General features: G+C 33.1%; 1 protein-coding gene across 2 annotated transcripts in view; it reads right to left on the reverse strand.

Moving 5' to 3' along the window:
* Positions 1-14,605, reverse strand: part of LOC145271411 (uncharacterized) — a 681,202-nt gene that overhangs the window by 70,225 nt on the left and 596,372 nt on the right. For both annotated transcript variants that reach the window (XM_080126945.1, XM_080126944.1), the window contains one exon: positions 2,892-2,948. In XM_080126945.1, coding sequence (XP_079983071.1) covers positions 2,892-2,948 — 57 coding nt within the window. The remainder of the gene's footprint in view (positions 1-2,891; positions 2,949-14,605) is intronic.

The raw sequence follows: 14,605 nt of genomic DNA on the forward strand, positions 1-14,605 counted from the left end.
CGCTCCTAGACAAGGTTCAAAAAAGAGTCGTCAATCTGATAGGCCCTGAACTGGCATCTAAGCTTCAGCCTCTGTCCCATCGACGAAACGTTGCATCCCTCTGCTTGTTCTACAAGTATTTTAATGGTGAATGCTCTGACGAACTGCAGACACTTGTGCCCCCACGACGCAGACACCCTCGACAAACCCGACAGGCAGCTAAATCCCACCCCCACACAGTAGAGATCCCTAGATGTAAAAGATCTTTCTACTCCAGTAGTTTCTTCCCCAGAACTGCTAGACTCTGGAATTCCATTCCAGGATCATGCTTCCCTAACTGTACTGAAATGCAGAAGTTCAAGTGCAACGTGAACCGACATCTTGCTGCCCAAATCCCTACATAGTGCCCCCGTAGTTGCTGACCCTGATAGTAGCCCCCTACACCTGAGTGGCAATGTGCCTTGTTTGGGGTGAAAATGTAATTAAAAAACAAAAAAAAACAAAAACACTTCAGCTTTTATATAGATATAAACTGGATATAGTTTAAGGTCATATCCAGGACCGCATGCAGTCAGGAGATTCAGAGTTCCTATCCCGTCACAGATACCACCTGACGAAGGCCAGAGGAATAGTGTTGTATATCGGGATTATATTAGAAGAGATGATATATTAAAACGTGTCATGTGTTATCTAGTGGATGTGAGATATTGTTCTTTTAACAAACAGATAATAAACGTATAAATCGTAATTTATGTTGTTTAGCGAGGAGGACATGATATTGACGTGTAAACCGAGTCATGTTGTATCAGACTTATCACACGGGATATTTTTACATTTCATATGTAAGAAGAATAATATATGCTTCGTACCTTTTTCTTGAAGAGTTCTTTAAACTTCCTGCTGCTCCGTGACGAACCATGACACGATCAGCACCATATAATTGAGACATCTGTTCTTATTTGTGAAACCATTAAAACAACTCTTTATATTTTTGTAATATAAATTTATTACAGTTGTCTCAAATGGTTTTCACAGGATCTGCAGTTCGTCTACATTTTCTATTCTTGCAGCCCGCTCCCTAGCTCTCTGTCCACCTCTAGAAGTGTAAGCCATTTTGAGTTTCAGAAACAGTTTCAGATGGTTCGCTGTTACACACAAGTCCTGGGAGGTGACTTGTTTGTAGTAGACAGTTCCACAGAACAAAATATTCTTACCGTGTCGAGACGGAAAAGAACATGTGAAATTGCTCCAGAAAAGGTTTAATATTTATGGAGCAATTCTGGTTTCTGATTGGTTGGTAGCAGAACGTGAGTTAATTTGATTCGTCAGTTCTTAGCAGCATCGTTTATAAATAGAATCGTCTGACTGTGTGGGATCATACCCCATTATACATAATATAAATTTATTACAGTTGTCTCAAATGGTTTTCACAGGATCTGCAGTTCGTCTACATTTTCTATTCTTGCAGCCCGCTCCCTAGCTCTCTGTCCACCCCTGTCTAGATCGTCTGTCCGCTCTTGTGGTCAAACCTCAACTCTCTGAGTCTCTCCAAAACTAACTACATCATGTGTTCTCTTACGCCACCTCATTACATGTCTCAGGCCAACCTAATGTCCCCATCTAGTTATTTGTTTATCCAAACCCCAAAATAAATATTTACATCTATTTTCTATTTTTGCATTCCTTTTGCGATTCCACGTTAATCATCTTTTACCAAATTTAATTGTTTATTCTTCTAATCATAATAACTGATTCAGTGACCATCCATCGCTCAAATCAATTAATGATAATAATAATAATAATAATAATAATAATAATAATAACAATAATGTTTTGACCCTTGGCCCTGCTTGCCATAGTTAATACAGATACCACGCTATGATCACAGCCTAAAAAAGGGTCATAACATTACAATAGTTAGCCAAAACGTCGTGAAACAACGAAGAAAATAGTCCGCAATAAATAAAAATTAAGTAAAATATTTGTTTATTTTTCTAATATTACAGTGTGATTTGGCTTTCAAGCACACTTGATATGTATTTTATTTTATTTGAAGACATATATATATATATATATATATATATATATACACTTACGGTCTCCATTTTGGTTAGTTATCCGGGTCCAATTTAAATACATTGACACAGGCTTTAATTTGGGACCAGAGAACATATCTTTTACAGCCGAGTGTTTCTCTTAAATCCGGATCTTAGTTGTATACATAAACACAGGCTCTAATTTGGTATCAGAGAAAATCTCTCTAATATCAGGGTCTAATTTATATACTTCATAACAAAGGGTCTAATTTGGGACCAGAGACGATCTCTCTTATGAATATAATTTGGGACCATCTCTTTTATATCCGAGTTTCTCTAATATCCGGGTCTTAGTTACATACATTAACACAGGCTTTAATTCGGAACCATAGACTATAGTATCTTATATCTGGGTTTGTCTTATATCCGGGTCTGATTTATATACATTAAACCAGGCTTTTAATCGGGGCCCAAAGATCATCTGTCTTATATCCGGATCTAATTTACATACATTAATACAGGCTCTTATTCGGGGCCAGGGACAATCTCTCTTATACCCGGGTCTTACTTATATACATTAACACGGGGTCTAATTTGGAGCCTATTCGTGACCAGACACACAGAGCTTTATATTATATATATACTCTGTTCCGTCTGCCTGCTTCCCTCCGGACTACAACTTGGATGTCTTCAAGTCTAATGTTAACAAATTCCTAATGAACCGCCCCCTTAAGTAAACACTCCATCAAATCTCCACACTAACATAATGTACTTGCAATAACCCTTATCCCTGAGTGGCTTCCGGGCCTTGATAAGTGGTGATCACTGTGTAAAAAAAAAATATATATATATATATATATATATATATATACTTACGGTCTCCATTTTGGTTAGTTCAGTACGGAGAGGTGCCATTTTTACATTCGGTGAAACCTGAAACAAATAAAAGGAGTAACAGGCTGTCCAAAAAGTCACTGAAGGGTTTTGAACTTAAATAAATTCTTTAGTTTTGATGATGTCTTTCTGTAATTTCAACACAATAACCAAGACATTGCGAAATTTTCCGTAATAAAACTGCAAAATTCAAACCATTGAACCAAACTTGACAAGGAACATTTTTTAGAAGTCACCGTTTCCGGTTCTAAAAAAAAATCACGTGACAGAAAATAAGGGAACTTCTCCCTTCCTCTTTAGAAGGCTAGAGTTCGACGTGATAGGGCGGATTTTCCCTTCGCGGCACTAAGCAAAGCCTTCACCACGTGTGTACAAAATATGTAATTCTCCAGGACTAAGACGCACAGAAAAAGGATCCTAAAAAAAATGGCAACGCTTACAACTAACGTAAGGAAATCCCCGCGGCATTTTCTTGGTGCAATTCGTAACGAACAAACTTTTAACCACTCCCATAAACTTTTATGGGTTTGTATTACTGTACACATAGATTCGAAAAAGTTGTCAAAAAACAAATATATAACAAATAAATGTTATCAAAGGCAAGATAAGTTACTTTTCTACCAAACTGGATATATTTTTTGTGTTTTTATTCAATGTAACATGTTTATTCAGCTCGAAAAGCATACAATGTTTACCGATGTATTGGAAAATTCAAGATGGCGTCTGATTCTCTCTTTAACACGGTAATTTTGGGAAAAGGTGTTATAAATTAAAAACCGGATGAAATACTGCTCTAAACTCGCTCAATATATGTTACCGTGACATGGGTTGACATATATTCGGCGGGTTTTTAATAGTATTTTGTATAGTTTTTTTTTTATTTATAACACCTTTTCCCAAACTTACCGTGTTAAAGAGAGAATCAGACGCCATTTTGAATGTTCCAATACATCGGTAAACACTGTATAGTTTTTCGAGCTGAATAAACATGTTACATTGAATAAAAACACAAAAACTATATCCAGTTTGGTAGAAAAGTAACTTATCTTGCCTTTGATAATATTTATTTGTTATATATTTGTTTTTGGACAACTTTTTCGAATCTATGTGTACAGTAATACAAACCCGAAACGATAAATTAATTTTCTTTAGAAAATTCGTTCGGGTAAGGAGCAAGAAGAATGTTTTTCCTTTTTTTTTGTATATTACTAATTATTATATACTAGACTTCCCGTGACAAAAGGACAAAAGGGAATTTAATTCGAAAATGATTTTAAAGAGTTTCGGTTTAGGTAAGGGGGAGCTAAACAAGAAGTTATGCAGAGCATCAGACATGCATCACAAGTAGACCATCAGCTGACCTTTCTCCTATTAGGATTGTGGCCTCAGGAAAGCCCACCGGGGATGAGTGCAGGGTCCCTTTCCATGCGCGTCATGGCACTACAAACAACCCGATATTATTCAACTGTTGATGGAGCAGCCGCTCTAAGCGCTACCAAAGAGTTAGGATACCTGTACTACCAGTCGGGAACAGCAGCCAGGAACTGTCAATCCGGTACCCTCAACCCATTAGAAGAAGGTCAACCCAATCTAATTGCTCAGGCATATATCATACTCAAGCACTCCCAAATGTCCAGTTTTAGGGGTGGGGTGTGCTGGGAATGGGGAAAAACGGCGTTCGTTGCCCTAGCCAGGAAACAAGATCTACTGCTGGGTGTTTCTGTCGAATCACTGAGATAGTGTCTCTGCGCGTGACTAATAGGCAAAGAAGGAGTATGGAAGCCGGGAGATAGGCAGAACCTATCTACTCCTTAAGCAGTTTAGGTTACTTAGAAAGTAGTTGCTAAAATTATGTTTTCTATACATCACCAATACCCACTAAAACTAATTTGCATACGAAAAGAGATTGTTCCTTCCAAATTTAATCTTTTTTGATCCTGTGATTTCTTTTTAGGGGATTTAAGCATGGAAGCCAACAAACGGAAAAAAAGGGTTAGAAATTAATGTCTGACCCTTTTTTCGTTTGTTGGCTTCTTTACTGAACCTCTCTTTTCCCTAAACAAATGTCGCTGTAGCTAATAAATGTTACCTTTGTCTCTATCTGGCTCATTTTTGTGTTTAAAAATAGTCTTAAATGCTTTTTTAAATCTCAAATATTCTGTTTTTACGAACAATATGACGGAACGTCTGTTTCTCCATGAAGAAGACTCTAGGCCGCCATCTTGTTTGAAAAAAAAAAGAAACGAATATTGAGATTATAGAAAAGCATTAAAAAATACTGAGCCAGGTAGCTACAGAGTAACTTTTATTAGCTAGGATATCATTTATTTATTGTATATTTAATTTTTTTTTCATCCATTAGTCGTTTGTTTGTTTCTTTGCTAAATCCCCGAGAAAAGATAAATCACATAACAAAACTCATTTCATTTCTGCTAAACACCTATTTGGATTTTTATGTCGCGGTAATATATATATTTTCATAAGTTTTCATAAGATATTTTCCAAGTGATTTTAATTTAATTTCAGTTGGAAAACAATTTGAAAAAGTATGCCATCATTTTTTATGGCAAGTGAGCACGAGTAGTTAAACAAATTTTTTCAAGCAAGATGAAAATTGGATGATTCGAATAGCCATAAAAAAAAATTGTGAAATTTTAATCATTTTTTTCTTCACCTTGACCTGAATCCGCCTGAAAACTTGAAGACTGTAGGAACGACCAGAGTCACCCCTAAAAGCCAAGAATTAGGACGAAAATAATACCATTAAAACATCAATTGTAAAAAGTAATACGCTCCTGAAGGTTGAGAGATCCATAGCTAATATAACATACTGACCCGACGGGTCACGGGAAGTCTAGTATATAACAATTAGTAATAAATAGTGATATTTACAACTAGAAATAAAAATAGGTTTATGGTTGCTAAAATTCAGTGGTTAGAGTACCTGGAAAAATTAATTGTAAAAAGTGATATTCTCCTGAAGGCTCAATCCAAATGATACGAATAACCAATCCTCATATAAAAAATTCAGAAACGTCAAAAGCAAATATGTTTTTGAATGACATAATACAAAACGAATAGGACAACACTGTAGATAGATTCTAAAAAGTAAATTATTCTACCTATTAATACGATATACAAGTAATTATCGATATATTATTAATAAGATAGCGTGGGTGTTGTTTAATTTGTGTGTCACGCTTGCATTCAGGTGACTGTTGTTTAATTGTTATGGACTTCCATTTCTCGTAATAAACGATTTTATAAAGAATATATATATAATTATTATACACTGACACGTGTTTCGTCGTCTACAACTCGTCAGAGTGGCTGAATCGAAACGTTGACCAAATAACAAACAACCGAGAGCTTGGCCGAAGAATTTCAAAATTTTGCTCCTCACTTTGCCGTCTGGTGTCGCTGTCAAGCATTTAAGTTTGCTAAGTTTTTTTTTCTTTCTGTTTCTTTCTGTTTCTTTCTTTTTCTTTTCTGCCGGATTACCAAATATTGTAATTTGACTATTGCTTTTATTTACTGTTGTTCTTGGTCTTCGTGCCGGGATCAAAGAGGTTAGATTGGTGTCGCTGTCAAGCATTTAACTTTGTTAAGTTTTTTTGTTTTTTTTTTCTTAATTTTTTTCTTTATTTCCTTTCGTTTTTTTCTATCTTTGTTTTTTCTTTTTTTTCTCCCTTTCCTTTTTTTCTTTCTTTTCTGTCGGGTTGCCAAATATTGTAATTTGACTATTGCCTTTTTTTTTTTTTAAACATCTATGTATTAATAGGATAGCCGTTATTTATTTTGTGTGTCACGCTTACATCCGAGTGACTGTCGTTTAATTGTTATCGACTTCCATTTCTTGTCATAAACGATTTCATCAACAATATGTATACAATTATTTTTATCCACTGACAGGTGTTTCGTCGTCTACAACTCGACAGAGTGGCTGAATCAAGCGAGATTTGAAATGAACATCGTCTGTGAAACGATCGTACAATGTAATTGATTTTGTTTGTTTTTCCTTCCTTTTGTAAACTGATTTTAATTTGCAATCGTTTTACTCATATGTATAATGTCTGTGTGTTTACAATATTTGGCAATCCGGCAGAAAAAAAAAGAGAAAAAACAAAGAAAGGAAAAAAAAACTAACAAACTTAAATGCTTGACAGCGACACCAGACGACAAAGTGATTTTGAGATTCTGCGGCCAACTTTCTTCATCACATATTTTTGCTGATGAGGAGACTTTTTTTCAAAAAACTATATGTTAAAATTATTGTCCAAGACTCACTATCACAATAAAAACATCGTTTCCGAAACGATCGTACAATTTATTGATTTTGTTTGTTCTTCCTTATGAAGCAGATTTTTAATTTTAATTATAAATATATATATATATATATATATATATATATATATATATATATATATGAGTAAAACGATTCATAATTGTGAATAAAAATCGGTTTGTTCTTCCTTTTGAAACCGATTTAAATTACACAATTATGAATCGTTTTACTCAATATAAAAATAGCTCTAGGATATCTATACCTATTGAGCTTATTTTTATATCTTCATTACAACGAGCACTGTTTTCTTTTAATTGTATTAATGAATTTACTAATACGTTAAAATAAACTCCGCTCTTTAGACTCTTTGCTCTAATTCCTTTAATATGTGTGTGTGTGTGTGTATGAGTGTGTGTGTGTGTGTGTGTGTGTGTGTATTCCAGAGTTCCACAAGATACACCTGAAGAAGGTCGGAGTTACATCGGCCGAAACGTTGACCAAATAACAAACAACCAACACTCAAGATGAGAGAGAGCAGTTGTCGGAAGAATTTCAAAATTTTGTAGCACATCTTTCCGTTGCTCTTCACCTTGCCGTCTGGTGTCGCTGTAAGCATTTAAGTTTGTTGAGTTTTGTTTTCTTTCTTTTTTTTTCTTTTTTTTTTCCTTACTTTTTTTTTCTTTATTTCCTTTCGTTTTTGTCTTTCTTTTTTTTCTTTTTTTCTTCCTTTCTATTTTTTTTTTCTTTTCTGCCGGATTTCCAAACATTGTAATTTGACTATGGCCCTTTTTTTAAAAACATCTATATATTAATAGGATAGCCGTTATTTATTTTGTGCGTCACGCTTACATCCAAGTGACTATTGTTTAATTGTTATCGACTTCCATTTCTTGTGATAAACGATTTTATCAAGAATATATATATATAATTATTATCCACTGACACGTGTTTCGTCGGGTACAACTCGTCAGAGTGGCTGAATCAAGCAACATTTGAAATGAACATAGTCTCTGAAACGATCGTACAATGTAATTGATTTTGTTTGTTTTTTCTTCCTTTTGTAAACTGATTTTAATTTGCAATCGTTTTACTCATATATACAGTGTCTATGTGTGTGTGTGTGTGTGTGTGTGTGTGTGTGTGTGTGTGTGTTTACAATATTTGGCAATCCGGCAGAAAAAAAGAGAAAAAAGTAAGAAAGAAAAAAAAACCCTAACAAACTGAAATGCTTGACAGCGACACCAGACGACAAAGTGAAGAGCAACAAGAAGATGTGCTACAAAATTTTCAAATTGCTGATGAGGAGACTTTGTTTCAAAAAACTATATGTTAAAATTATTGCCCAAGACTCACTATCACAATAAAAACATCGTTTCCGAAACGATCGTACAATTTATTGATTTTGTTTGTTCTTCCTTATGAAACAGATTTTTAATTTTAATTATAAATTATCAATCATATTACTCTCTCTCTCTCTCTCTCTTATTATATATATATATATATATATATATATATATATATATTGAGTAAAACGATTCAAAATTGTGAATAATATATATTGAGCTTATTATTCATTACAACGAGCACTGTTTTCTTTTAATTGTATTAATGAATTTACTAATAAGTTAAAATAAACTCTGCTCTGTAGACTCTTTGTTCTTCTAATTACCTTAGTGTGTGTGTGTGTGTGTGTGTGTGTGCGTGTGGATTCCAGAGTTCCACAAGATACACCTGAAGAAGGTCGGAGGTTCATCGGCCGAAACGTTGGCCAAATAACAAACAACCTACACTCAAGATGAGAGCAGTTGTCCGAAGAATTTCAAAATTTTGTAGCACATCGTGTCGCTGTCAAGCATTTAACTTTGTTAAGTTTTTTTTTTTTCCTTAATTGTTTTCTTTATTTCCTTTCGTTTTTGTCTGTCTTTTTTCTTTCTTTTTTTCTCCCTTTCTTTTTTTTTTCTTTCTTTTCTGCCGGATTGCCAAATATTGTAATTTGACTATTGCCATTTTTTTTTTAAACATCTATATATTAATAGGATAGTCGTTATTTATTTTGTGTGTCATGCTTACATCCGAGTGACTGTCGTTTAATTGTTATCGACTTCCATTTCTTGTGATAAACGGTTTTATCAAGAATATATATATAATTAATATTATCCACTGACACGTGTTTCGTCGTTTACAACTCGCCAGAGTGGCTGAATCAAGTGAGATTTGAAATGAACATCGTCTGTGAAACGATCGTACAATGTAATTGATTTTGTTTGTTTTTTGTTTTTAAACTGATTTTAATTTTCAATCGTTTTACTCATATATATATATAATGTGTGTGTGTGTGTGTGTGTGTGTATGCTTGCGTGCGCGTGGATTGTAGAGTTCAAAAAGATACACCAGAAGAAGGTCGGAAGTTACATCTGCCGAAACGTAGCCAAATAAATAACAAACAAACAACACTCAAGATGAGAGAGACCAGTTGTCGGAAGAATTCAAAATTTTGGTTTCTCTTCACTTTGCCGTATGGTGTCGCTGTCAAGCATTTAAGTTTAAGTTTTTTTTTCTGTTTTTTTTTTCTTTTTTTCTCTTTCTTTTCTTGTCTTTTTTTTCTGCCGGATTGCCAAATATTGTAATTTGACTATTGCTTTTATTTACTGTTGTTCTTGGCCTTCGGGCCGGGATCAAAGTATAGTATCTGTTCCGAATCTAAACCGCATTTACTGTGCACTCATATATATATATATATATATATATATATATATATATATATATATATATATATATATATATATATATAGATAGATAGATAGATAGATAGATAATATATATATGTGTGTGTGTGTGTGGATTGCAGAGTTCAACAAGATACACTGAAGAAGGTCGGAGGTTACATCGGCCGAAACGTTGGCCAAATAACAAACTACCAACATTCAAGATGAGAGCTTGTCCGAACTTTGCCGTCTGGTGTCGCTGCAAGCATTTAACTTTGTTAAGTTTTTTTTTCTTGCTGTTTTTCTTTCCTTAATTTTTTCTTTATTTCCTTTCGTTTTTTCTTTCTTTTTCTTTCTTTCTTTATATTTTTTTTCTTTCTTTTCTTAACATCTATATATTTATAGGATAGCCGTTATTTATTTTGTGTGTCACGCTTACATCCGAGTGACTGTCGTTTAATTGTTATCGACTTCCATTTCTTGTAATAAACGATTTTACCAAGAATATATATATAATTATTATTATCCACTGACACGTGTTTCGTCGTCTACAACTCGTCAGAGTGGCTGAATCAAGCAACATTTGAAATGAACATCGTCTGTGAAACGATCGTACAATGTAATTGATTTTGTTTGTTTTTTCTTCCTTTTGTAAACTGATTCTAATTTGCAATCGTTTTACTCATATATACAGTGTCTATGTGTGTGTGTGTGTGTGTGTGTGTGTGTGTGTGTGTGTGTGTGTGTGTGTGTGTGTGTGTGTGTGTTTACAATATTTGGCAATCCGGCAGAAAAAAAGAGAAAAAAGAAAGAAAGAAAAAAAACCCCTAACAAACTGAAATGCTTGACAGCGACACCAGACGACAAAGTGAAGAGTTTGCTGATGAGGAGACTTTGTTTCAAAAAACTATACGTTAAAATTATTGCCCAAGACTCACTATCACAATAAAAACATCGTTTCCGAAACGATCGTACAATTTATTGATTTTGTTTGTTCTACCTTATGAAACAGATTTTTAATTTTAATTATAAATTATCAATCATATTACTCTCTCTCTCTCTCTCTCTCTCATTATATATATATATATATATATATATATATATATATATATATATATATATATGTATATATATTAATTTTATTTATACAAACATTAATGGCTACATATGTGCATACATGTTTCTGTAATCACCCACGTTGGGGGATTACGTCCTCAGGCCAAGAATTACCTTCAAAAGTGACATTTCCACCAAATACATTTTTCTATTTCGTTTATCAAGTTAAAATACAACCTGGGTGGGAGTAAAAAAAAAACAAAAAACGGTAAAAGGACGAGTGAGGTCTTTGAAGATAATAAACATCTTTTTTCTTTCCCCCTTCCCCCATCCAACCTAACTTTTGGCTTTTTATGGCATAGGGTACTTGAGAGTTTTTAGTTTTCTTGTCTTAGAGTCTGTAAGTTAATAACCTTAGCTATGGTCAACCAAGTACTGACCGGTGCCTTTTTAATCTACCTCCACCCACACATACATGGAACACACACATAATACACACATACACAGACACCGCCAAACACACAGATACACACATTAATACATATATTCAAAAGCGAATCCATGCTGAACGCTCTTTGTTTTATTTACTGAAACTAGACAATAATTCTGAAACTACGTAGAAATAAAGTAAAAATTACATTAAAGTAAATAAAACAAAACAAAAACAAAAATAAAAAATAAATAAATAAGAATAAAAATAAATTTAATTAAAACAAATAAACCAACAAAATATGAATAAATATAAAACCCGAAAGTTACCTAAACCCCACATGTACCTATATGCGTGTATCAATACACTTATAAATTTCTACATTTATCTACACCCGCGCATATATACACATACACATTACAGACATACAGAGACAAATAATAGTTTTTCTTTACTTATGTAGCGTGGTAACCTCTTCGCATATGCAATATTATGCTACCCGACTACAGACGGGTGTGTATATATATATATATATATATATATATATATATATATATATATATACATATATATATATATATATATACACATACATATATACATATATATATATACACATATATATATACACACACATACATGCACATACATACATACATACATACATATACATCTACACACATATACATATAAATACACACACAACAGACATACACACATGCATACATATATATACATACCCACACATACATACATATATAACATATATATAAACAACATTCGGACATCAATACATTTTTGTAATCTATATTGTTACAACAATTCTATACGAGGCAGCCTATTCTAATAGTTCAGAAAATATACATATATATATATATATATATAAAATTTGTTTGTTTTACTCAATATAAAAATAACTCTAGGATATTTATATCTATCTATTGAGCTTATTTTTATATCTTCATTACAACGAGCACTGTTTTCTTTTAATTGTATTAATGACTTTACTAATAAGTTAAAATAAACTCCGCTCTTCAGACTCTTTGTTCTAATTCCCTTAATATATGTGTGTGTGTGTGTGTGTGTGTGTGGATTCCAGAGTTTCACAAGATACACCTGAAGAAGGTCGGAGGTTACATCGGCCGAAATGTTGGCCAAATAACAAACAACCAACACTCAAGATAAGAGAGAGCAGTTGTCCGAAAAATTTCAAAATTTTGTAGCACATCTTTCCGTTGCTCTTCACCTTGCCGTCTGGTGTCGCTGCAAGCATTTAAGTTTGTTGAGTTTTTTTTTTCTTTCTTTTTTTTTCCTTACTTTTTTTTCTTTATTTCCTTTCGTTTTTTGTCTTTCTTTTTTTTTCTTTTTTTCTTCCTTTCTATTTTTTTTCTTTCTTTTCTGCTGGATTTCCAAACATTGTAATTTGACTATTGGCTTTTTTTTTTAAAACATCAATATATTAATAGGATAGCCGTTATTTATTTTGTGCGTCACGCTTACATCCAAGTGACTATTGTTTAATTGTTATCGACTTCCATTTCTTGTGATAAACGATTTTATCAAGAATATATATATATAATTATTATCCACTGACACGTGTTTCGTCGGGTACAACTCGTTAGAGTGGCTGAATCAAGCAAGATTTGAAATGAACATAGTCTCTGAAACGATCGTACAATGTAATTGATTTTGTTTGTTTTTTCTTCCTTTTGTAAACTGATTTTAATTTGCAATCGTTTTACTCATATATATATAATGTGTGTGTGTGTGTTTACAATATTTGGCAATCCGGCAGAAAAAAGAGAAAAAAGAAAGAAAGAAAAAAAAAACCCTAACAAACTGAAATGCTTGACAGCGACACCAGACGACAAAGTGGAGAAGATGTGCTACAAAATTTTCAAATTGCTGATGAGGAGACTTTGTTTCAAAAAACTAAATGTTAAAATTATTGTCCAAGACTCACTATCACAATAAAAACATCGTTTCCGAAACGATCGTACAATTTATGGATTTTGTTTGTTCTTCCTTATGAAACAGATTTTTAATTTTAATTATAAATTATCAATCATATTACTCTCTCTCTCTCTCTCTCTCTCATTATATATATATATATATATATATATATATATATATATATATATATTGAGTAAAACGATTAAAAATTGTGAATAAAAATCGGTTTGTTCTTCCTTTTGAAACCGATTTTTAATTCACAATTATGAATCGTTTTACTCAATATAAAAATAGCTCTAGGATATCTATATCTATTGAGCTTATTTTTATATCTTCATTACAACGAGCACTGTTTTCTTTTAATTGTATTAATGAATTTACTAATACGTTAAAATAAACTCCGCTCTTTAGACTCTTTGTTCTAATTCCCTTAATGTGTGTGTGTGTGTGTGTGTGTGTGTGTGTGTATGGATTCCAGAGTTCAACAAGATACACCTGAAGAAGGTCGGAGGGTACATCGGCCGAAACGTTGGCCAAATAACAAACAACCAACACTCAAGATGAGAGAGAGTTGTCCGAAGAATTTCACTTTGCCGTCTGGTGTCGCTGTCAAGCATTTAAGTTTGTTAAGGGTATTTTTTTCCGTTTTTTTTTTTTAATCTTTTTTTTTTCTTTTCTGCCGGATTGCCAAATATTGTAATTTGACTATTGCTTTTATTTACTGTTGTTCGTGGCCTTCGGGCCGGGATCAAAGTGTAGCATCTGTCCGGATTTAAGCCGCATTTACTGAGCACTCATATATATATATAATATATGTGTGTGTGTGTTTGTGTGTGTGTGGATTGCAGAATTCAACAAGACACACCTGAAGAAGGTCGGAGGTTACATCGGCCGAAACGTTGGCCAAATAACAAACAACCAACATTCAAGATGGAGCTTGTCCGAAGAAAAATTCACTTTGCCGTCTGGTGTCGCTGTCAAGCATTTAACTTTGTTAAGTTTTTTTTTTCTTGCTGTTTTTTTTTTTCCTTATTTTTTTTTTCTTCCTTTCTTTTTTTTTCTTTCTTTTTTGCCGGATTGCCAAATATTGTAATTTGACTATTGCTTTTTTATTTTTTTTTTAACATCAATATATTAATAGGAAAGCGTGTGTGTTATTTATTTTGTGTGTCACGCTTACATCCGAGTGACTGTCATTTAATTGTTATCGACTTCCATTTCTTGTAATAAACGATTTTATCAACAATATGTACATAATTTTTATTAT

The sequence above is a fragment of the Euprymna scolopes genome, chromosome 46 (assembly GCF_053919585.1).
Source record: "Euprymna scolopes isolate OS-2025 chromosome 46, ASM5391958v1, whole genome shotgun sequence".
Taxonomy (NCBI): domain Eukaryota; kingdom Metazoa; phylum Mollusca; class Cephalopoda; order Sepiida; family Sepiolidae; genus Euprymna; species Euprymna scolopes.